Source organism: Silurus aristotelis (assembly GCF_946808225.1).
Source record: "Silurus aristotelis genome assembly, chromosome: 15".
NCBI classification, from domain to species: Eukaryota; Metazoa; Chordata; class Actinopteri; order Siluriformes; family Siluridae; genus Silurus; species Silurus aristotelis.
In genome coordinates, this window is record NC_139588.1 from 21,847,585 (window position 1) to 21,871,916 (window position 24,332).

The window sequence follows — 24,332 nt, forward strand, 5'->3', positions numbered from 1 at the left end:
ATAAAAAAAAAATTTCCATTTTGATATCATCTCATATTTATACCCTGTGAAAAAAAATCTATCAGCCAAGTGTTTATTTTTGCATTTGTGTTATCAACTTTTATTTGGTAAATGTTTTGCTTGGAATTTCTGCTCATTTTTAATCAAATGGCACTGTATTTTACCTCAATACTACAATGCAATGTATATATTTATGTGCCTTATGTGGCACTGGATTCCATCACAGAGCAAAGGAACGAAATGACAAAAAAAAAAAAAAAAAAAAAAGATTTGTTCATTTTGATAAACGAGTCTCAAAGAACCGATTCATTCAAACGATTCGATTTTGGCGTCACTACTGAAGAAGAAGCGAGCGCGAGGCCAGCGCGAGCAGCTTGGCGCCAAATCTAGAGCTCTGGGCTCGATTATTATTTCAGCCTCCGTAGGAGTGGCGTCGACGAGTACCATGTTCGACTAGTCAGGTCTGGTAGTCGGCCGCTGTTGTGAGTGCGAACACGCGGGTCACAGACTGTTTGCGCGCGCGCTCCCAGATTCTCTTTCATCGCTCGTTTAAAAAAACAAAACAAACAACAACAACAAAAAAAAAGATGGCGGACTCCCAGGACGACAAGCTTTACAAGGCCGAGTATGCGAAAAGTGGACGCGCTTCGTGCAAGAAATGCAAAGAGAACATCGCGAAGGACTCGCTGAGGATGGCCATCATGGTGCAGGTAATGCAACGGGGCTCAGCCACGGGAACAATGTGCTCACGAGGAGGGGGTGGGCTTCGGGTTTACAACCAACAAACACGCGATCGATTCATGCTTTTATTTGCAATATTTCATGTGCATTCGATGTTTTTTTTATTTAGTTTGCTCCTGCATTGTAATCCAGTATGCACGCATGCGCACACGAGTCCACAATCATTGCCATACTCGGTCTTTATTTGTTATTATTATACGTCAAACATTAAAACTGAACACATCCAAGCTATCAGAGATCACGTATGAGATGTAAACAAACAAAAAAAAACGTGTTCAACAAACCAGAATATGTTTTAAAGAATCTAAAGTATCCAGCTTTTGCTTTAATGACTGCTTTCCCAGAGGTGTTGAGTGCTTGTTGGCTGCTTTTCCTTCACCCTCCACTGAAACTCCTCCCAAAACCATCTTAAGTGGATTTCGATCGTGGAGACCAGGTCATCAGATAGAGCTCTCAATGTCCTTTATGGACAAATCGCTCTTGTATGACCTAAAAGTGCGGTTTAATCTCGATTAATCGGATTAAAAACTTGTTTACGCAGATGTTTTGCTTATTGTATTGAGATAAAATCCTAATTCAGGGTAATGTATAACAGTATACTTTAATAAAATGCCTCATATTGAGTTTGACTTCTTTATTTTGGGATTTTATTAAGATTATAGTGGGTGTTTGAGGAGTCCTTGAGGGATTTCTGCATGAACAAATTCAAACAGTTGATTCTCTAAAAAAACAAAAAAAAAAACAGCATTTGAGTATTTAAGATCAATCTATTTGTTAATCAACATTTAAATTGTTTTTAATCATTGCAGATGGCAAGTTGACAACCACCGATGGATGCCAAAAGCACGCTTAGTTTTTGCTTTTTTTTCTGAAGTGAATAATTCGCTGTATAAAATCGTATGGCTGCAACAATATTGGTCCCAGCAGCGAGATTTTAGTGTTTTCTTTGTCACATGCGGCCTCTGTAAGCACCTCAGCCAGTACTGCAGTAGGGCTGCAACAACTAATCGATAATGAAATTCGTTTTCAATGAACGCCATTAACCTTAACGGTTAGCGTGACTGTAAGATATCACAGCTGCTTGTAAAATGCCGAAGAGTGCAGTGTTAACCAGCAGCTGGAAAAAGTGTGCGTCCCAAGTCATCCAAGGCATGGGAGCATTTTATATAAAATTTACAAAGAAGACTGTCACCTGCAAGTTATGCAAAGCGTTGCTTATGTGGGATGGAAGTACCACAGTGATGCACTACTTCTTCTTTTGGCTTCTCCCTTTAGGGGTCAACTACCTGCATGTCTTCCTCACCACATGCATAAACCTCTTTTCCTCCTTCATGGTAGCTTCATCCTCAGCATTCTTCTACCGATATACCCCATTGTCCCTCCTCTGAACATGTTCAAACCATCTCAATCACACCTCCCTCACCTTGTCTCCAAAATGTCCTACTTATGGTCCCTCTAATAAACTCATTTCTAATCCTGTCCAACGTTGTCACTAACAATAAAAACCTCAACATCTTCAGCTCTGCTACCTCCAGCTCCCCCTTCCTGTCTTTTACCCAGTGCCACTGTCTTTAATCCATACAACATCTCAGGTCTCACCACAGTCCTATAAACTTTACCTTTCACTCTCACAGATACTCTTCTATCACAAATCACTCCTGCTTTCACTCTTCTCTACCCACTCCACCCTGCCTGCACTCTTTTCTTCACTTCTCTAACACACTCTCCATTACTTTGCACTGTTGACCCCAGGTACCTGAACTCCTCCACCTTCTCCACCTCTTTTTCCTGCAACCGCATCACTCCACTGCCCTCCCTCTCATTCACACACATGTACTTTGTCCTACTGACTTTCATTCCCCTTCTCTCCAGTGCGTATCTCCACCTCTCCAGGCTCTTCTCAACCTGCTCCCCACTCTTACCACAAATCACAATGGAGACTGCTGTCTGACCTGGTCCATCAACCTGTCCTTCACCACTGCAAACAGGAAGGGGCTCAGAGCTGATCCTTGATTCAGTCCAACCTTCCCTTAAACCAGTCTGTCGTTCCTACTGCACACTACTGTCCTTCTCCTCCTTTGGCCAACAGTAGCCCAATTACCCTGTTGGCTAAAGATACCTGTGGCAGTCTTTGGTAACCCGGGCCTTGACTGATCTGCTTTGAATTTCTACACCATTTTCACATAAGGAGGATACAGTTTTTGCTCACTGTGCTGATGTTTTAGATTCATCAATAACTTGGGACGCACACTTTTTTCTGCCGCCGGTTGACACACTACTCTCCGTTATATCGGAAGCAGCTGTGTTACGCTAACTTGTTACGCTAAGCAGCCCAACTCTTCGATTAACGCATTCGTTGACAACTAATTTTATCAATTTTATGAAATACTTGTTGCAGCCCAAGTTTAGGGTCATTGTCCTGTTTAAAAACAAATGATCCAATTTAGTTTAAAACAGAAGGGATGGCATGTTGCTGCAAAATGCTGTGGAGGCCATGCTGGTTAGGTCCTTAATTTTGACAAAATTACCAACATTGTCAACAGCAAAGCCATCACAGCTGCTTTACCACACATCACTGTGTGTACTACACATTCAGGAACTGGCTTCACCCTCTAACAGTTTTCAAATGATATAATGTCCATTTTTTTGTATTTCTTCGCTCAAGCAAGCCTCTTCTGCTTGTTGTTCTTACAAAGTAATGTTTTTGTTTTGCTTCAATTTCGACAATGAAGGCTTGACTCCACACATTCTCCTCTGAACAGTAGATGTTTAAATAGGTCAGCCACTTGAACTCTGAGAAGTATTTATGTAAATCTAATTTGAATAAACTTATCCTTTGCAGCAGAGGTAGCTCTCAGTCTTCCTTTCCAGTTATGGTCTTCATGAGAGCTTGTTTCTTCATAGCATTTGATAGTTTTAAAGCCTACACTTGGACATATTTAGGATTGACTGAACTTTTGCTCAGTATAGATAGTGTCTTTTCTCTTTAAGTGTTTCTTGCCATAATATGGTTTTGTACAGTAGTTCTAGTAGCACTAATAGCACTATTTACTCTGTACTCACTCTTTCTTCTGCACAAGACCACTGATGGTCTAAAGCACATTAAGAAGGCAAGAAATGTCATGAACTCCTGATAAGACACCTGTGAATTGCAAACCATTTCACACTACTCTGATAAGAGATTTTCAAGATGTCATTAAAGCTAAAGGTGGCTACTCTGAAGAATCGATAATTCCATACGTGTTCTTTCATAGTTTGGATATCTTCAGGATTAATGTAAAATGTTGAAAATAATAATGTTCGAGAAAATCCACTGAAGGGAGATGGTGTGTCCAAACTTTTGACTGCTCTTCTCCCGATACTGTCTGTATAGTCGATGTTGATGAGCCCAGTTGTTCCTTCACAGTCACCCATGTTTGATGGGAAAGTGCCGCACTGGCATCATTTCTCCTGCTTCTGGCTGCGTGCGGCTGCGCAGTCGACATCCGACATCTCTGGCTTCCCCGATCTCCGCTGGGAGGACCAGGAGAAAGTGAAGAAGGCCATTGAAAGTGGAGGGTCTGTTGGAGGTGAGTCTTCTGAATGATTTTCACCTGTTAATTATGTAATGCTTATAATTGTTGGATAATTAAAGCAATGAACCCAGAGGTTAATATGAACATCTAGGAGGACGGTTCCCCATTGTCTGCAAATTTAGTTTTCATAGTAATGTGCTTTGATAGAATAATGATAATTTCCCAAAACAAGAACATGTGGAACATTTTATTTATTTATTTTTTTAGACATTAAAGCGCAAATATTTTTTACTTTAGATTTTTTTTTTCTTCAGGGTTTCCACAGTCTGTTAAAGGATCTAAAAAAAAGTCTAAAATGCAAAAATCTAAATTCTACACCTGAAAAGGTCTAACACTCGCTATTCAAGGTTTAAAAGATGGTAAACAGGTCTGAAATTTCTAACTTCCATGTAACGCTACCTTTAATACTCATTAAAATGGTCAAGTACTTGGCTTGAAAAAAATTAATTTATGGCTTGGGTTAAGGTAAAGATGCTAACGACGTGTTTGTGTGTGTTTTTGATGCGATTATAGGTCTTTGAAAATCATTATTTATGGAATTAAGAAGGTCTTAAATTTGACTTAATGAAACCTGCAGAAACCCTGTGGCACTTTTAACAATGGACATTGTCTCAAAGCAGCTTTACAGGAAAAAAGAGTTGGATAAAAGAATGTATAAAGGTGCTTTATACTTGTCGCATGCACATTTCAGCAGAGTGAAATTCTTTCTTCAAAGTTAGGAAGCTGGGGGCAGAGTGTAGTGTCAGACATGATAAAGTGCCCCTGTAGTACCTTCCTCAAGAGCCCAACAGTGGCAGCTGGGGCTTGAACCTCTGTCCTTCCGATCAGTGACCCAGAGCTTTGACCACTGAGCTACTATTTCCTGTATATGTTTAACGCTTAGAAGTTTGTTTCTTATAATTGTACGCTTATCCCTGATGAGTGTGCCAGGGTCATCTGTGGTAAAAAAATACTCCCTGAGAAGGAAACCTTGTTTTTTTTTTGTTTTTTTTTTAATGTGTGTGTTCTATTGTCATCTTTTGTGGCAGGTAAAGCCGGCCGAAAAGGCGCAGGTAAAGGAGAGAAGTCGCTGAACGAGTTTGCGGTGGAGTACGCAAAATCAAACCGGAGCACATGCAAAGGCTGCGATCAGAAAATCGAAAAGGTACGAAACAAATGCGTGGTTTTATTTCTTGATGATAAAAATATAAAAAAGGCAGGAAAGTGTATAATTTAATATTCATAGTTTAAAAGCAAGGCAAATTGGTGGTAACAGTGGTATGAGGAACCAGTCTCAAAAGGAAACCCATCCTCATCCCCGGATCTTCGTTCATGATAGTTCCATCATTGTTGAGGCTATCAGCATGGCTATTCCAACACTCTATGGTGGTCATTTACTGCATTGATCAATACCACAATCATCCGTTTCATCGTTCATATAGTTGGTGTAACAGTGTGCATTTTCATTCAGTGGAATTTGTGGTTTCTGGGGCTCTACTTTTATTTTTACTTATTTCAAGGTTTTATTAGAGGTCGAACAATAGTGGATTTTACCGATAGCTAGGTTAGATCTGATAACCAATACATTTTAAAATGGTTACTGGGAAAAAAATAATATACAACACTGTAAAAAAAAAGTACTGAACTTTATTACAAAAATAAGGACAGAATCATGAAAATGTTCTAAATAAATATGCATATCAGAATAAATAATGAGCAAAATAAGACTTGCTTTTAAACTGGGGAAAAAAAACACCAAATTCATAAAAAAAAAATAAAAAAAAAAGACACTTTGACTAAACAGCACATGGTGTCGGTGATTCGCTTCTAGAGGCCGCGCTTGTGTTATATGTATGTATCTAGCAACCCGGAAAAACTATCGATATGAATTTTGCCGATAGTTCCGGCAAACAACTATCGGTGCCGATTAATCCGCAAGACCAATGAATCGGTGGATCTCTAGTTCTTATTTTACCCGTGTCATATTTATGAGCTAATCATATTATAGCTAAGCCCGTTCCCTTTCAACATTTTCAGGACCAGATCCGTATTTCGAAGAAAGCTGTAGACCCAGAAAAGCCTCAGCTGGGCCTGATCGACCGCTGGTACCACACGGCCTGCTTTGTGAACCGACGTGAGGAGCTGGTGTTCAAACCCGAGTACAGCGCCCCTCAGCTAAAAGGCTTTGCCGCTTTGCGTCCTGAAGACCAGGAAGATCTAAAGAAGAGACTCCCGACTGTCAAGAACGAAGGGTGAGACACCAACACTGGCATTAAAAACACCCAGTTACTCATTTCAGCTCCTTTTACACAGCATTGCTCTCGATACTGTGTAAAATAAGATATATTTGTATATATTGAACTAGAACTAGTTTTTATTGCAGATAAGGTTTTTTATTATGTAACAGTAAGAATAATATCCACAATTAGAAAACTAGACATTTGAAATCTTGAATCAGTGATGCAGCAGATGAGAACAGCTAGTTCAGCCATTGCTTTCTAATTAGCTTGCACAATAAAAGCAGGAGATCATGATTTGTGTACGGTCGCTATGCGTCCATCGTCATGGAGATTCTGTCCGTCTTGGCTGCTTCTGCAGCACAAGAAAATACCTTTAAAGGCCTCCCTGAATGACTTCATCTTGTACGCATAGAGAAAAGGGTTGACTGCGGAGTTGGCGTGTGAAAGGATGATGGCGGTGAGCAGGAGGGGCAGGGGTACGTAGCATTGAGGGCAGAGCAGCAGGAAGCAGTTGATGATGTGCAGCGGGATCCAGCAGACAGTGAAGAGGAAGAGCACGAGAAAGAGCGACGTGGCCGTCTTCATCTCTTTCTTGATGTTGGTGGCGCCCTCGCTATTGGCCTGGCCTCCGCGGTCCGCCGCAATCCTGCGCATCTGCTGCTTGACGGTGAGGAATATCTGCGCGTAGATCAGGAACATGACGACGAGCGGGGTCAGAACGCACGCGAAGAAGTTGAAGTACACCATGTAGGTCATCTCGATCACGTTGACGAAGAAGCAGAAGCCGTCCGCAGGCGGAGTCTTGTACCAGCCCATGAGCGGGACCAGGCCGATGAGGAATGCCATCACCCACGTGATCAGGATGACGAGCAGCGCGTTGCGTGGCGTCATCGTGCTGTGGTAGCGGAAGGGCATGAAGATGGCCACGTAGCGCTCCACTGCCACTGCTAGCAGACTGAAGATGGAGCTCTGAGTCAGCATGATGAGCACAGACAGCATGAGCAGGCACAGGTACAGGTTGTGGCGTGGGATCCCCAGGCCGGTCATGATGGCGCAGGGAATAGCCAGCGCCCCCACGCACACGTCCGCCACCGCCAACGACACCAGGAAGTAATTAGTGACCGTGTGCAGCTTCCGATTAAAGGCCACCGCGGCACACACCAGCAGGTTGCCCACGGTGGACAGGAAGGCGATGACCAGCTCGGCCACCATGTATGGCACGTCAAAGGACGCCGGCGTTTCTGCAGGAGTGGTGGTCAAAGTAGTCAGAGCCAATGTGACGTTAGTCTGTGGCCAAGAGACTGTCGACAAAATGGTCGGTGTCGTGGATTTATTGTGAGCCAGAAAACTGTGGTTTTGGTACGAGGTGATGTTCAGGATGGTGGTGTTGAAATAAAGTAGAGCTGGTGAGAGGCTGGTGTTCATAGTAGAGTCATTCATTATGAACTGTAAAGAAAAATACAGAGAGGTGTGCATTGACATATTGGCTACCAAAAACAGAGATTCAAATTATATATAAATTTTTATTTTTTTTAGACAATATTTTAGAGAAATTACTATTATATAATTAGGATTAAAAAAAAATAAAATGTGCTAAATTTTAGATGTATATGTGTAACATGGGACATATCGTTTTATTTTAATTGTTTTAGTTTAGAGATGGAGGCAGGATTGGAGGCCCAATGCCAGATCCATGAAGGGGGTGTGAGTTGAAGTGGAAAATCTTTCGCTTTAGTGCTCTGACCTTAACCCCTATTGAACACGATGAATGTGAATGTTGACTACACCCCAGGCCTCCTCACCTACATCAGTACCCGACTTTTACTAACACACTTAAGGTTGAATAAATCTCCACAAAAGCCTAGTGGAATATTTTCCTAGAAGAGTGGAGATTATAACAGTAAATGGAGACTAAATGTAGAATGAGATGTTTAGAAAGGTCAGAATGGTCAGGCATCCACAAACATTTGTCTATATAGTGTGTTGAGTTGCTGAAAAACTGCCAGCCAAAAAAGTCAGCATTGTGTAAAGAGGAACAGATTCTTAGGTTAATATTTTTAACATATTTTCTAGTCGGCCTACAGTTATTTTAATAAAATTGTAAATGAAAAAAGGATATCGCAATCTAGAAAATCACAGGAAAATGTAATGATCTTTAAAAGCGAATTATTTATTTATTTTTTTTTTTAAACCCTGCAGATATTTTTTTCAATGACCCATTGTCAAATCTGATTTAGTTTGGACTGTTTAAACTGAACTCTTTTCTAGCTAAGCAGCATGTAAATTTACATAGTGTTGCCACTGTTTGAAAGATTTAGTATTCATATATATTCTTATCAGTGGTGGATGAAGTACACAAGGCATGTAGTTGAGTTAAAGTAGATCCACTCTGTAAAATGTGACTCCAGTAAAAGTAAAGGTTTCCCTTTTAACTTTCACTTGAGTAAAAGTACAAATGTTTTTGTACTTTTACAAAAGTATCCAAAGTACTGATTTATTATAACTATAATGTTTTTATTATAATTTTTTATCACAAGACTCTTCACTTTATCACCTCAGTTTATGTGAAAAGACTCAAACGTGACTCTCAGCACACTGACCTATTAATAGAATGATATTAATGACTCACTTTCTTTTCAACTACTTCAAAATGATCACGTAAATAAGATCGTGTGTGTTGTGGCAAGTTCGAGTCTGGAGTTTCTTCATTATTTATTCCTCTCTAAATCTTTTGCTTGATGTTGAACTGATGCTGAACTTTATGTTGGTGATCAGTAGATACACCAAACGGCAATAAAAACAAGTTTAATACAGAACGAGCGCTCGACCCTGATTGGTTACTCGCTACGTGTTTGACCGGTTACGTTTTTATACTCAAATATAAAGATACGAATGATTTCACAAAATGTAGTAAAATATTTGACATTAAAATGTAGTGAAGTTACAGTAAAATCTCCCCGAATGGAAACTTCAGTAAAGTACAGATACGTGAAAAAGCTACTTAAATACAGTAACAAATTACGTTTACTTCATTACTTCAATACCACTGGTATTAATATAGCTGATGTTATCTATTATTCATATATTACTACAGTCACTATGATCATAAAAACCACACCACACTGTGAATATTGCGTTTACAACTTAAACTTTTTTGCTTTATAGAAAAAATGTACGTTTTCTATTGAAATATTTTTTGATTGGTTTATCCTACATAGTGCTCTAATGCATTATACAGTTACTGCATATAGTGTACAAAGTATTTCTATACACAAATTTTTTTCCCCCAACTAAAACATCAGCAAGAATTGAGCGTCATCTGGTGTCACATTTATACTAATAATGAAGCTGTTTGGTTTAACTCCTGGTGCTGTTTTCAGTTCTTTTTCTCGATTCCCTTTCTCCAGTTTGACAAATTCATCTTGTGCCTCGACTCATTATTTGAAATCATGGTTTTTACCATATTAGCACACATGTAACCACACACACACACCCCCTCCTTTGAGCTCATTATGAGATGTGTATAAAAGCGGTCCTCACTCTGTATGGAACTAGAAATGTGTGTTACTATGGTTAAAATTTGATTATAAGCAGCGTGTTTATTAGGGACACCGATTCTATATCAAGGCACAAGATAAATTTGGCGAACTGGTGGGGGAAAAGCAAGTAGAAAATGAGAACACCAGCAGTTTTGTAATATAATTTAAGGATCGAGAGTGTGAGAGATGTACTTACACAGTCACTGTTTTCCGAAATGTCCCCAGAACCAGTATGCGTCTCACTGCAGCATTTCTCTACGCGCTTTCAAAAAGCAGGACTGTCCTGTATCTTTTCTGCACTTCATCAGAAGTTACTTTTCTAAACCTGCTGCTCTGTCACCTTACAATTCCCATCATCTATCCTGTGTGTGTGTGTGTGTGTGTGTGTGTGTGTGTGTGTGTGTGTGTGTGTGTGTGTGTGTGTATGTTCAGGGCTTTATATAAGACTTGCAGTTTCCTTTGTTTGTGTTGTTTTTTCCACTGTGGGGTCGTCTGCGGTCCTCAGATACCCTTCTGTATATCTTTGGAGTCATTAGTGACCTGTCTAAGGGGTAATAAGAAGCAGAAGATGATGGAATGGGGAGTCCCATAGGTGGCTCGTCTGTAGAAAGGTGATTTAATTAGTCATGTAACCTCTGTCAGGAAGCCCCTCCCCCGGGGCTGGAGCGTGTTCGGACATGAGCCGTGAGCTACTAATGAGCTCCACTGATAAATGTCCATGTTTGCGGCGTGTTTTAATAGTTTTTGAATTTTAAATTCAAAGCGATTAATCAGGTGTAGAACCCCCCCCCCCCTTTTTTTTCCCCCTTTTTTTTTTAAGTAAAATAATTACTGAAAAGTTTTGGGTTTTGGCAGTGAGCTAATGATTTGAATGTATCGTTTACTTTTTAGCGATACCGATATCGGTACTTTTTACAGCATATGCTTATGGAAAATTTAATTCTGAGATTCACAATATCATGATATCTGTACACAACCCTTTGATCTTCCCTTCAGCCACTGCTCGAATCCTCTTTGGGGTTAACTCTCAATCAACTGTCTTTTTTCTCACGTTACTAATGAGACATGCTCTTGTCGGTTCCTTCTCTACAACATCAGAAGGATTCGGCCATATTTGCTACTTTTTGCACTTCTGATAGATGCCATTTCGTTGCTGTGTACCTCGTCCATCCATCCGTCCATCCATCCATCCATCCATCCATCCATCCATCCATCCATCCATCCATCCATCCATCCATCCAAAGCAGCTTCTCACAGTTGTGGCAACTGTGAGAAAGAGAAACATGCATTATTGGGTCTCTTTATTGTTAAATAACAGTTAAGGAAACTAAATGCCTGTGATTGGTACATTTTTAAATGTTTTATTTTTTTTAAGCTTGTTGTCTTAAGCCCTTTCTTTCTGTTTGTTTATTTATTTGAAGGAAAAGGAAAGCGGACACCGTCGATGGAGACGCGCTGTCTAAGAAGCAGAAGAAAGAGGAGGAAGAGGAGAAAAAAAAGCTGGAGATGAAGCTGAAGGTTTGTGATTTGCTTTGAGTAAAGCTTGAAAAAACCAACGCCTGGTTTCAGTCCTACGTTCGGGTTTTCACAAATCCTCTGTGGTTTATTGCTGTTCTTCATCTTTTACTGTTTTTGGTGGCTTCCAGGAGCAGACCCAGCTGATTTGGGGGATTAAGGACAAGCTGAAGAAATTCTGTTCCACCAATGACATGAAGGAGCTTCTGATTGCTAACAGCCAGGAAGTTCCTGCAGGAGAATCCAACGTATGCTTTATATCATGTAATAATATATAGTTGACATCAGTGATACAATCTGATAAAGGCCTTTAATTGATCTTCAACCTTAAAGTAATATCTAGTCATATCAAAGAATTCTCTGTATGACCAGACGTATTGTACATCCACATGTGGTTCTTGCCCAAACTGTTACCACAAAGTTGGAGGCACACAATTGTGTAGTATGTCTCTGGATGTCCAGCATGACAATACCCATGTATTAAGCTTCCAGCTCCAGGAAGATCTGCTTTGCATGGGTTGAAGTAGAAGATCTCCTGCTATAGAACTCTAGCCGTAGTACAGGGACTTAAATCTGGATTGTTACATATTTCAAATATTTAATTTTGTACGTGTAACACCAAGTGGATTTCTCACGATCATGTGATCGACAGATCTTGGACCGTCTGTCGGACTGCATGGCTTTCGGCTCGCTGAAGCCCTGCGAGACGTGTCAGGGACAGCTGGTGTTCAAGAGCGACGCCTATTACTGCACAGGAGACATCTCGGCCTGGACGAAGTGCGTGTTCAAGACTCTGACGCCTAACCGTAAAGACTGGGTGACTCCGAAGGTCAGTCCTTGTCTGGGATGTACAATTAAAAATGCCTAGTGGTGTTTTAAACTCTGTAACAGGGCTCACGCAGATGCAGCTACGAGTGAGTTTTTGTTGCTCTGGATTTGTTCAGGAGTTTCATGAAATCCCCTTCCTGAAGAAGTTCAAGTTTAAGCGCCAGGACCGTGTTTTCCCCAAAGAGTCTCCTGCTGCTGCTCCTTCTGCATCATCCACGGCTGCTTCGGCTTCTTCCTCCATGGCTTCCAGCACCTCCAGCTTTCCCACTGAACTCCCTACAGAGGTGCCCTCAGGTCAGTCTTACCTCAAGCTGATTCCTGAAGAAAGTTTTCCTCAGACCGATTTCTTCGATTTCACTGTGTTCATTGTGTGTGCAGATAAGCCTCTGACCGGGCTGAAGGTTCTGGCAGTGGGGAAGCTGAGCAAGAACAAGGACGAGCTGAAGACTGTGGTGGAGGAGCTCGGAGGAAAGATCACCGGAACTGTTAGTAAAGCCACATTCTGCCTCAGCTCCACGAGTGAGTCATTTTAAACATTAAATCCACTATTTTAATAACATTATACAGTATACAGACATAAGTTTGACACCTGAGCATATGATTTTGAGCATCCCTTCACTGATAGCTAGGTTGTATCGTGCTTGCTGATAATCGATTAATCGAACGATAGTTTTCAATTGTATACTGGATAAAAAATAAACAAACACATAACACTGTCGATAGTGCTGAAATTTATTTAAAAAAAACTGACTCATGGAGATGTGTATCTGCAAGAGTGAAAGGGAAAGATTATAGGACTGTGGTGAGACCTGAGATGTATGGTTTAGAGACAGTGGCATTGAGTAAAAGACAGGAGGTGGAGCTGGAGGTAGCAGAGCTGAAGATGGTGAGGTTTTCGTTGAGAGTGACGACGATAGACAGGATTAAAAACGAGTTTATTAGAGACCATGTAGGACATTTTGGAGACAAGGTGAGGGAGGTGAGATTGAGATGGTTTGGACATGTGCAGAGGAGGGACATGGGGTATATCAGTAGGAGAACGCTGAGTATGGAGCCACCAGGAAGGAGGAAAAGAGGAAGTATTATATTAAAATAATAATGTTTTTTTTTTTTTTTTTTTAAATAAAGAAAAATTGCAGTCAGTGATATGGTAATATTTTCTTAAGCAAATATATAGACTCCCAGTGTCTGCTTGTCCATAATTTCCTTTAAAGTAAATAATATGGGGGTGTCCGAGATACTTCTCTCATCTTTCGTCTTCTGTATTTCAGAGGAAGTCGAAAAGATGAGTAAGAAGATGGAGGAGGTGAGGGACGCCGGCGTTCGCGTCGTCTCCGAAGACTTCCTTACCGATATCAAGTCCTCGGGCAAGGCGCTCCGAGAGCTCATCTCTCTGCACGGTATCTCCCCCTGGGGTGCCGATGTAAAACTCGAGGCCCAGGCATCATCAACGGCTTCGAAATCCACCGGAGCCGCCAAGAGCCAGGGGAAAAGCAAAGAGGACGAGGGTCAGAGCCGTGATTTGGTTTCTCACGTGTCTCACATTAGATTGTAACATTTAGGGCTTCAGGCGTCTTTTGTATTTTAAATAAACAATTAATTAATAAAAGAACATGAATGGAGTTGTGAAATTCTAGTCTTAAAAGACATAAGAAGTCCATGTTTATATCAACCAAGACTTATTTTTTTTATTTTTATGTTTTTCTGCCATTTAGTTGTCATTTAGTTGTTTTCAGCTTGCTGAGACCTTATATGGTGTTTTAAAGGTGTGGCTAAATGAGCACAACATTTCTTTGATTTAGGCTCATTTCGGATGCAAAAACATTTACAGTTATACTGTAGTGTATAATTGATAAAAAAAAATTAATTAAAAAAATATATACGTTTTAATTGACATTAATTTACATAAATATTTTGAATGGGGACTTAAAGGCCCCCTGGTGGTTAAGGTGCAAATGCGACCTTTTTAATTCTTTAAACATTATTTATTTATTTGTTTTCTTTTTATATAATTATATATTATTACCGGTTCCTCAGGTGGCAGTAAATCAAAGAAGATGAAGTTAACAGTTAAAGGCGGAGCAGCAGTTGATCCGGATTCAGGTAACACACTCTTCTTTTTCGCTCTATTGTACTTTATTCTGGTCATTCACCTTCTCGTTTGTTGATGTACCTTAGATTTAATAACTCCTTGTTGTTGCTCAGGTCTAGAGAACTGCGCTCACGTGCTGGATCAGAACGGAAAGATCTACAGCGCTACTCTCGGGCTGGTGGACATCGTCCGGGGAACAAACTCCTACTACAAACTCCAGCTTCTGGAGGACGATGTACAGAAACGGTGAGGGACCACACTGGGGGTTCATCAAAAATAAAAATAAAATGCTGCATTTTCCTCTGTCTTTCTGGAATAAATGATTAAACACAAGACTCACAAGCCCAAAACCCAAAGGTTCCAATACTTTTAGTGACCATGTGGAGAGTGTTTCATGTGTTCATGGTGGTTATGGTGGTAGGTGAAGGTTAGGGTGAGTGTGTGGTTATGGTGGTAGGTGGGGGTTAGGGTGAGTGTGTGGTTATGGTGGTAGGTGGGGGTTAGGGTGAGTGGGTGGTTATGGTGGTAGGTGGGGGTTAGGGTGAGTGGGTGGTTATGGTGGTAGGTGAGGGTTAGGGTGAGTGGGTGGTTATGGTGGTAGGTGGGGGTTAGGGTGGTAGGTGGGGGTTAGGGTGAGTGGGGGGTTATGGTGGTAGGTGGGGGTTAGGGTGAGTGGGGGGTTATGGTGGTAGGTGGGGGGTTAGGGTGAGTGGGGGGTTATGGTGGTAGGTGGGGGGTTAGGGTGAGTGGGTGGTTATGGTGGTAGGTGGGGGGTTAGGGTGAGTGGGTGGTTATGGTGGTAGGTGGGGGGTTAGGGTGAGTGGGTGGTTATGGTGGTAGGTGGGGGGGGTTATGGTGGTAGGTGGGGGTTAGGGTGAGTGGGTGGTTATGGTGGTAGGTGGGGGTTAGGGTGAGTGGGTGGTTATGGTGGTAGGTGGGGGTTAGGGTGAGTGGGTGGTTATGGTGGTAGGTGGGGGTTAGGGTGAGTGGGTGGTTATGGTGGTAGGTGGGGGTTAGGGTGAGTGGGTGGTTATGGAGGTAGGTGAGGGTTAGGGTGAGTGGGTGGTTATGGTGGTAGGTGAGGGTTAGGGTGAGTGGGTGGTTATGGTGGTAGGTGAGGGTTAGGGTGAGTGGGTGGTTATGGTGGTAGGTGAGGGTTAGGGTGAGTGGGTGGTTATGGAGGTAGGTGAGGGTTAGGGTGAGTGGGTGATTATGGTGGTAGGTGGGGGTTGGGGTGACACTATCTTTCTCTCTCTCTTTCTCACCCTTTGAACCACCACTTCCCCCCCCCCTCAATGAGTATTTGTTGTCTTCTCAGATACTGGGTGTTCAGGTCCTGGGGTCGAGTCGGAACAACAATTGGCGGAAACAAACTAGATAAGTTTTATGACAAGAACTCTGCCATGGATAACTTCCGCAGCGTATATGAGGAGAAAACAGGCAACTGTTGGACCTCGAGCAGTTTCACCAAACATCCCAACAAGTTTTATCCTCTGGAGATCGATTACGGACAGGTCAGACGATCTTCTCACTGGTTCTCAGGACCGTATTGAGATGGGTGTGGGACGTGTGTTTGAGTGTAAACTCTGTGTCTTTGTGTTTCTGCAGGATGAGGAAGCAGTGAGGAAGCTGACAGCCAGCAGCGGCACCAAGTCTAAACTCGCCAAACCAATACAGGAGCTCATCCGCGCGATCTTCGATGTGGAGAGCATGAAGAAGGCCATGGTGGAGTTCGAGGTGGGACTCAAGTCTGAGATCATAAAAATATTCAGCACATTAGGAGATATATGTGGTGGTTCTGTTTTTCTCAACACACAAAATGTCCATTTCTCTTTTTTTTTTTGTTCTCTTTCTGTTCTCTCTTACTATATTTTACTGTTTGTCTTTTTCTTTCTGTCTATCTCTCCTTGTCATTCACTGACTTTTCCTTCTCTCTCTCTCTCTCTCTCTCTCTCTCTCTCTCTCTCTCTCTCTCTCTCTCTCTCTCTCTCTCTCTTTTTCATTTTTCCCTCCTTATTTTTTAACATCTCTCTCTCCCTATATTTTATTTCTTACTGACATTTTCCTCTCTTTCTTAGATTTCATTGAGTTTTTTTTTTTATCTCTTCTCTTCCCTCTGTCCATTTATTTTTCTTACCTCTTTCTCTCTTTTGATCATTTAATTTGTTCGTTTAACTTTAAGATCTCTCTGTTTCAGCTCTTCCTCTCTTTTTCTCTCACCATCTATTTTTTTTTTTCTTGCTGTCTTCTTTTTTTTTTTAGCTCTCACTTTTTCTTTTTTTTTTGTCGTGTATATTATTTTTGTCTGACATTTTGCCCCTCCCCCCGCCCTCATATTCTCTCCTCTTTTTTCACCATCTCTTTTGTTCTTCTCTCCCTCTCTTTCTTGCTCTCACATTCTCTTTTCTTTCTCACAGTTTATGTTCCTCTCCACAGCTTTTTTAATTTTTTTTTCCCCCTCTTTTTCTGTCTATTTCCCTCTTTCTCTCTTAATCTCTATTGCCCTCACATTCTGTCCTCTTTTCTCTCTCATTCTTTCTCCTGTTTGTCTCTCTCTCTCTCTCTCTCTCTCTCTCTCTCGCACACAGATACAGCACAGGTGATTCTGCTACTGTAACTCAATGTGTATGAATATGTGAACCTTTTTCTCTTCAGATTGACCTGCAGAAGATGCCTTTGGGGAAACTAAGTAAGAGACAGATTCAGAGTGCGTACTCTCTCCTCACAGATGTTCAGCAGGTCAGTCTCAGTCCTTCACATGCACTCCAGGAACTCGAATCATGATGCACAAATCTTTATTATATAGAAAGGACTGTGTGAGAAACTGATTGTCACCTAGAATGTTTGGTTTCTGTGCGTCTCTCTCTCCACACCAGGCCGTCTCCGATGAAGCTTCAGAGGCTCGGATTCTGGATCTGTCCAATCGTTTCTACACTCTGATCCCACACGACTTCGGCATGAAGAAACCACCACTGCTGAGTAACCTGGACTACATTCAGGTGAGACGTAAGGATGGGACGGGACTAGTAATATAAATAAATGCTCAAGACGCTTTTATTGTTATCTCAACCATATATAACTGATGCACTACACAGTGATATAAGACAACTTTTCTCCAGAGCACCGAGCCCCTAAAACAGAACAGTGTTTTTCCAGCATGTATTTGTATTTATTTATTTATCTTGCGATGCAATCCAATTCACCCCTATTACTATGCAGTGCGATCAGATTTCCATTCGATGCTGTGGAGAAAATGTCACTAAAACGTATTAAAATGGTTCAGACAGACAGCAGATTAATTTATTTAAGTGCCTGAAGAAAAAAGGATGAAATAAAACCAGACGTTATTTTCCTGTTGTGTGTGCAGGAGGTTACAGCTCTACCTCTGCCATGTCAATCTGTATTCTATGTGACTTTCAGGACATGCCTCGGTCGCCGTAGTGTTGTGATGCGTCATATTCAGATTGAGAAATCAATCAACATATCAAATTATCGGTCACTTTCGAACTGATAAAAATGTAGCGCATCTACTAATAATTATATGTATATAAATCGTTGATTACTGACGCAAATACGTTCAAAACGATGCATCGCGATACAAATGCCAAATTGTATCCGATACACACTTTTTACGTAGTGTACACATTTCTAATATACTCATTTACGCAGGCCAAAGTGCAGATGCTGGACAACCTCCTGGACATCGAGGTGGCGTACAGTCTTCTGCGCGGCGGAGCCGAGGACGACAAGAAAGATCCGATCGACATCAACTACGAGAAACTCAAAACTAAGATTGAGGTTTGCTTCATACTTTCTGCTTTAAAAAGTGAGTGTTATAGCGACGTTATAGTAAAGTTTGATGCCAATTGTGTGTTTGTTTGTGTGTGTGTGTGTGTGTGTGTGTGTGTGTGTGTGTGTGTGTGTGTGTGTGTGTGTGTGTGTGTGTGTGTGTGTGCAGGTGGTAGATAAATCTTCAGAAGAAGCTCAGATCATTCAGCAATACGTGAAGAACACCCACGCCGCCACCCACAACACCTACACACTGGAAGTCGAGGAGGTAAGAGGAGTTCCTCCACACACACATCTGGTTGTTCACAGCCTAAATATTTGTGTAAATCTTTTTATTCCTGCACCTTGTAGCATTGTGTAAGGGTCCAAACACCAAAGGATGACGTTATCTACATCGTTTTTTCAAAGGTTTTTTGACACCTGACCATAAGATTTAATCCCCATTTGCTGTTCTAATAACCTCCACTCTTCTGGGAAGATGATCCACTAGATTTCTGTGGAGATTTGTGCTCGTTCAGGTTTCTGTGTCTCAGTATCAGTGTCTTTCTCTTTTCCTCATCTTTTCTTCCTCTTACTGCATTTTGTCTCTGTCTGTCTGTTCACTGACTTCCTTTTCTCACTGTCTCACTTTTCCACTCTTCTTTCTGTAACATCTTTCACTACCATTACAACCCCCCCCCCCTCTTTTATCCTCGTCATGTGTCTCTCACTGTCTTTTTGTCTATCTTTTACTTTCTTGGATTTTTTTCTTTATTTCATTAAGTTTTTGTTTTGCTCTCTCTTTCTCATCACCTGTTTGTTCTTTCATCTCTCTCTAATAGTGTGAAAATGTCATACTATGTGCGTGCCTCCAGCTTTGGGGAAGAACCACATTTGGATGACAGTCTGGTGTCCCAATACTTTTGGGGATTATAGTTATAAAGTGAACACATTTTCTGATATTGAGCACCAGGGACACTTTGCAAATGGTTTTGTACCCCCATTTTCAGCTCAGAGCAACATATAACACTACTGTATCTGTTCAGGTCTTTAAGATCGCCAGAGAGGGCGAGTACCAGCGTTACCGCCCCTTCAAAGATTTGCCCAACCGCCAGCTGCTGTGGCACGGCTCGCGCACCACCAACTACGCCGGCATCCTGTCTCAGGGTCTGCGCATCGCCCCGCCCGAGGCTCCTGTGGTACGCATAAAGCTCTTTTCATTGGCACTTTCACACACCTGCAGAAAATGTGGAGCTCTGTTTATGAACATTAAATGCCCAATGTGATACGTGTGTGTGAGAGATTCCTCGAGGATTTGTGATATACACATAACTAGAACTTCACTGCAGAACCAGAGGTCCAGTGGGTGGAGTCCGAAATATTCTGACCCCTCCTACTTGGACATATATGGTTTAAAAAATCCAGGGAATGAAGACAACCTAGTGTATGTTGTGTAAAAGTGTGTGTGTGTTCTAGCTCATTATAGTCGGGCTTATAGAAGGACCTGCTCCTGCGTTGGTTCTGGAATGATGACACTCCTAATAAATAAAAACAGTTACATCCAAAATGAATGCTAAAAAAAAAAAGGACGTGTCTGTGATTCACCTCTAGAGGCCGCTCTCGTATTGTATAAGGCAACCCGGAAAAACTATCAGTATAGTTTTTTTTTTTTTTTTTTCACATTTATTGGTGCCAACTAATCCAATTGGAAGTTAATGAGTTCAAATCCCAGCACCAGCAATCTACCACTGCTGGGCTCTTAAACTAGCTGTTTATCCCTCAACTGCTCAGTGTATAAATAAGATCATTGAAAGGATAAAGGGCATCTGACAAATTCCAATATCATGAATGCCTTCAGATCATTAAGTGGTCATAATCTGGTTTAAGTGGCTCCAGAGTGACAGATTGAACCCCCAACCCTCTGATCAGTAACCCAGAGCCTTAACCACTAAGCTACCACTTCCCTTCACTGTACTCTATTGTAAGACGTCTCTGTTGTTTCTTCCCCGTGTGCACTATAGACTGGTTATATGTTCGGTAAAGGTATATACTTTGCTGACATGGTGTCCAAGAGTGCAAACTACTGCCACACGTCCCAAGCCGATCCCTCAGGCCTCATTCTGTTAGGAGAAGTCGCTCTCGGTAACATGTAAGTAATTTCAATCCCTGCTTTAATTACAGTCTGTTATTCAGAATATCTAACTATATGTATATCTCTCGCAAAACTGAGTACACCCCTCACACGTTAGCATTCATTTCAGGGACAACACTATAGAAATAAAACTTGGCTATATTTTAGAGTAGTCAATGTGCAGCTTCTGTAGCAGAGCAGATTTACTGTCCTTTAAAAATATCTTAACATACAGCCATTATTGTCTAAATAACTGGCAACGAAAGTGAGTACACCCTCAGTGAACGTCAACTGTTTTGCACCATTGTTATGTAGCACTGCCTTAATCCTCCTGGGCTGCTTAAGAATGTCACCGTACATGTTGGAATCCATGTTTTTCCGCAATGAACCGCAGCCCCAGACCATGATGATACCACCACCCTGCTTGTCAGTTTTCTCGGTTCTCTTCACCAGGGCGTCGCCACACATACTGGACACCATCTGAGTCAAACAAGTTTATCTTAGTCTCATCAGACCATGGTTTCAGTAATTCGTGCTCTTGGGCAGGTCGTCTTCTGCAAACTGTTTGCAGGCTTTCTTGTGAGCAGCTTTAGAAGAGGCTTCGTTCTGGGGGACGGCCCGCAAACGTTGCAGTGTGCGAGTGTGTGGCATATAGTCTGAGCACTGGAATTTCTATTATCTCTTAAAGATTTACTAAAGTGGTTAGTGAAATGTGAGGTGTGTACTTACTTTTGTGAGATATTCTGTGTGTGTGTTTATGTATATATGTTTATTTAATCATTTATTGATTCTGTGTTTGCTCTTATTAAAGTCATGAACTTAAAAAGGCTTCCCACATCACAAAACTACCGAAAGGGAAACACAGTGTGAAGGGTAAGAAATCCTGAATTTTCCTCCATCTTCACTATTCAGTCTTCCTGATCATCCCAATAATACTCTGGATGTCTGATTTTTTAGGTCTGGGAAGGACCGCCCCAGATCCCAGTGCCACCACGACTCTTAACGGCGTGGAGGTGCCGCTGGGTAAAGGGATCAACACGAACATCGACGATACAAGTCTGCTCTACAACGAGTATCCTTTCCACAGCGTTCTGGTTCTTCAGGGGTTTTTTTTTTTCTTCAGCTTGTTGTGTTTAATATGCAGAGAGAAGGCCGTTGCAGATCAGAGGCACTTTTATATACATATCAGACTCTCCTTTATTGCCATGTACAATGAATTTTGTCATGGTGTTTTGTCATTTTATTAATTAGTTAAAAAAAAGGAATGTAAGAATGTAAAATAGTGTGTTTATGTATTTAATTAGTCAAAGGTTTGTGGACATCTGGCCTTAGGATTGGTGTGTTGTTGTTTTTTTTTATTTTACATTTTGTCCCCATTTGCCACTATAATAACCTCCACTCTTCTGGAAAAATGTTCCTCTAGATATTTGTGATTCAGCCACAAGTGTGTTAGAAAAGTCAGGTACTGATGTAGGTGAGAAGGTGAGGAGACCTGGAACCAAAGGTGTTCAACAGCTCTAGAGCAGGAGATCTTCCTCAAGCCTATGCCTTGCAGTGTATTGAAACCAGTTCTAAATTTATTTAAAACCACTTTTAAGCTAAAAAGGTAGTACGCTAACGATGCCAGATCAGAACACGATGGTTAATTTATACATAAGATGGAAAAGTTTCTGTCACGTGTTGTGGTGATTTTTTCTTAACTTCCGTTCCTCCAGGTATATTGTGTACGACGTTGCTCAGGTGAACCTGAAATACCTCCTGAAAGTCCGCTTCAATTATCAAATGTCCCTCTGGTGAGAGACGCCTTCGAGCAAACCCTAATCTCCACACCACCGTCCATTCCTGATCAAGCCCTGGTCTCCACAACACCCTCAAGACTGACGAGACCCCCGAGTTCCTGTCGTTTATTCAAATCTGCTGATTTTAATACCCAGCAGCATGGGATGACTTGCACTGTTCGAGTGAAATGCCTTGTGATTTGTACTCTCATTTCAATTATACAAATGTACAGCTGTGGGATTTGATCAAAACCGAGCTGTTGCAAGAGGTTTCTGTGGAGATTTCATGGATTTCGCCAACAGTATTAGGTAGAAATGTCTTCCATTAGTTTTCTAGACGTTTTTTTTTTTTTCTTTTTCCTTACGTTATCGGCAAGCTTTTTTAAAATCGTTTATCGTCGCAAAAAAACAACCTGATTCACGTACGCGAAAACGGGACGACGTACTGTACAATGTCGGTAGTGAACACGTTCGCACGCATAAGAGGAACTTTTACTAGGATTCCTGGTATTTGGGCTTTTAGTATGTTTGTGTACCTCAGATTATTTTTTTTTTTCTGTTTCTGACATTCTTGAGGTATAAATGGTCACGTTGGTTCAATTTCAGGTAGAATTTAATAGGTTGCTTTCATGAGAAAGCAGAGCGGTTTGTGAAATGGCTTTGCAAAATGGTTCAAATCTCAATGTTTTGGTTTTTTGAGTTGGAAATATGAATAAAAGTAGTACTTCAGCCCAGAATTGTTGTTTGGACCTGTTTCCATTGGAAGCATCGACTTAAATGGATTCCTTTTTTTTGTAAGGGGGGGAGGGAAGAAATCCATTGCGGATTTTATATAATGCCGAATATGCGTATTAGCGTTTAATGACTTTGAGATGTATATTTTCTCAATTGTTTCCTTTTTTTGTTTGTTTTTTCATTTGCTTGAGGTCTAATTGGTCTCGGTTGAGTTTCAAAGTAAAGCAGAACACCTTGTCGAAACAGTTACCGATCGATTGTAAAATAGTTAAAATCTCAATTTGTTTTGTTTTGTTGGAAATATGAATAAAAGCAGTACTTCAGCCCAAAATTGTTGTTTGGACCTTTTTCTTTTTGGAGCACCAACTGTCCAGAATTTAAACTTCATATGTAAGGGTAAAAGAAATCCATTTCTGCTTCTATATTATGGTCCAGATGTGTATTAATACTGTAATAATGACTACTTTTAAAACATGTTCTGACAGATTTGTTCAGACTTTCATGTGGTCCAAATAGTTACGTTGGTTCAACTTCAGGAAGAAAGTAGAGATTTCGGGGTTTTTTTTTTTTGTTTTTTTTTCCGGCCCAGAATTTGTTTGGATCTTATTATTATTATTATTTTTTATATTTATTTATATTTTGTAGGAACACAATCTGTTCAGGATTTATACTTTACATGTTGTGAGGAAAGAAATCAGTCTCATGTTCTATATTAATTATTGTATTAATGCTTAATACCTACTTCTGAGATGTAAATGTTCTCTCAGATTTTTTTTTTTCTGAATTTCGGGTAGAAAGAAGAGATTGGTAAATTTCACGGTGAAGCAGAACCACTTGTGGGAATGGATAACGATAGATTGTAAAAACGGTTCAAATTTCAATATTCTAATTAAAAAAATAATAATAATTACTTGAAAATCTGAATAAAAACAGTACTTCACTACCCAACATTGTTGTTTTGGACCTTTTTCTTTTGGGACCATGGACTTTATGGGATTTAAACTTCATACGGTTTTATATCATGCCTGAGATGTGTATTAATGCTTAATGAATACTTTTAAAACGTATGTTCTCACAGATTTTTCTTTTCTGACTTTCATGAGGTTTAAATGGCCACGTTGGTGAACTTCAGGTAGAAAGTAGAGGTTGTGTTTATAGTAAGGCATAAAATGGGTCAAATCTCAATATGTTTTGTTTTTTTGTTTTTATATTGTTGATTTTTATCGTGCCAATCATATAGTTTGGAAATATGAATAAAAGCAGTACTTGGCCCAGAATTGTTGCTTGCACTTTGCTTTTAGGAGCAGCATTTGTACAGGATTCAGATTTCATATCTAGGGGGGGATTAAATCAATTTTGGGTTCTATATCATGGACAAAATGCGTATTAATGATTACTTTTAAAATGCACA

The 24,332-nt window shown here is 40.8% G+C and overlaps 2 protein-coding genes across 2 annotated transcripts; one reads left to right on the forward strand and one right to left on the reverse strand.

The window, feature by feature from the left end:
* Nucleotides 1-333: 333 nt before the first annotated feature.
* Nucleotides 334-23,252, forward strand: parp1 (poly (ADP-ribose) polymerase 1). The gene is made up of 23 exons (XM_083562456.1): nt 334-710; nt 4,148-4,310; nt 5,345-5,460; nt 6,333-6,547; nt 11,496-11,592; nt 11,721-11,837; nt 12,242-12,418; nt 12,534-12,711; nt 12,796-12,936; nt 13,689-13,925; nt 14,455-14,520; nt 14,623-14,755; nt 15,828-16,023; nt 16,118-16,246; nt 17,165-17,248; nt 17,386-17,508; nt 18,179-18,307; nt 18,468-18,566; nt 19,324-19,476; nt 20,299-20,426; nt 21,220-21,281; nt 21,366-21,480; nt 22,124-23,252. Exons 1-23 carry the CDS (start codon nt 588-590, stop codon nt 22,203-22,205), a joined length of 3,063 nt encoding a protein of 1,020 aa, XP_083418582.1. The 5' UTR covers nt 334-587; the 3' UTR covers nt 22,206-23,252.
* Nucleotides 6,774-7,975, reverse strand: adorb1a (adenosine receptor B1a; the record flags this gene model as incomplete). Its single annotated transcript, XM_083563421.1, has 1 exon — nt 6,774-7,975. The coding sequence occupies one exon, from the start codon at nt 7,973-7,975 to the stop codon at nt 6,824-6,826; it is 1,152 nt and encodes a 383-aa protein (XP_083419547.1). The 3' UTR covers nt 6,774-6,823.
* Nucleotides 23,253-24,332: the final 1,080 nt, after the last annotated feature.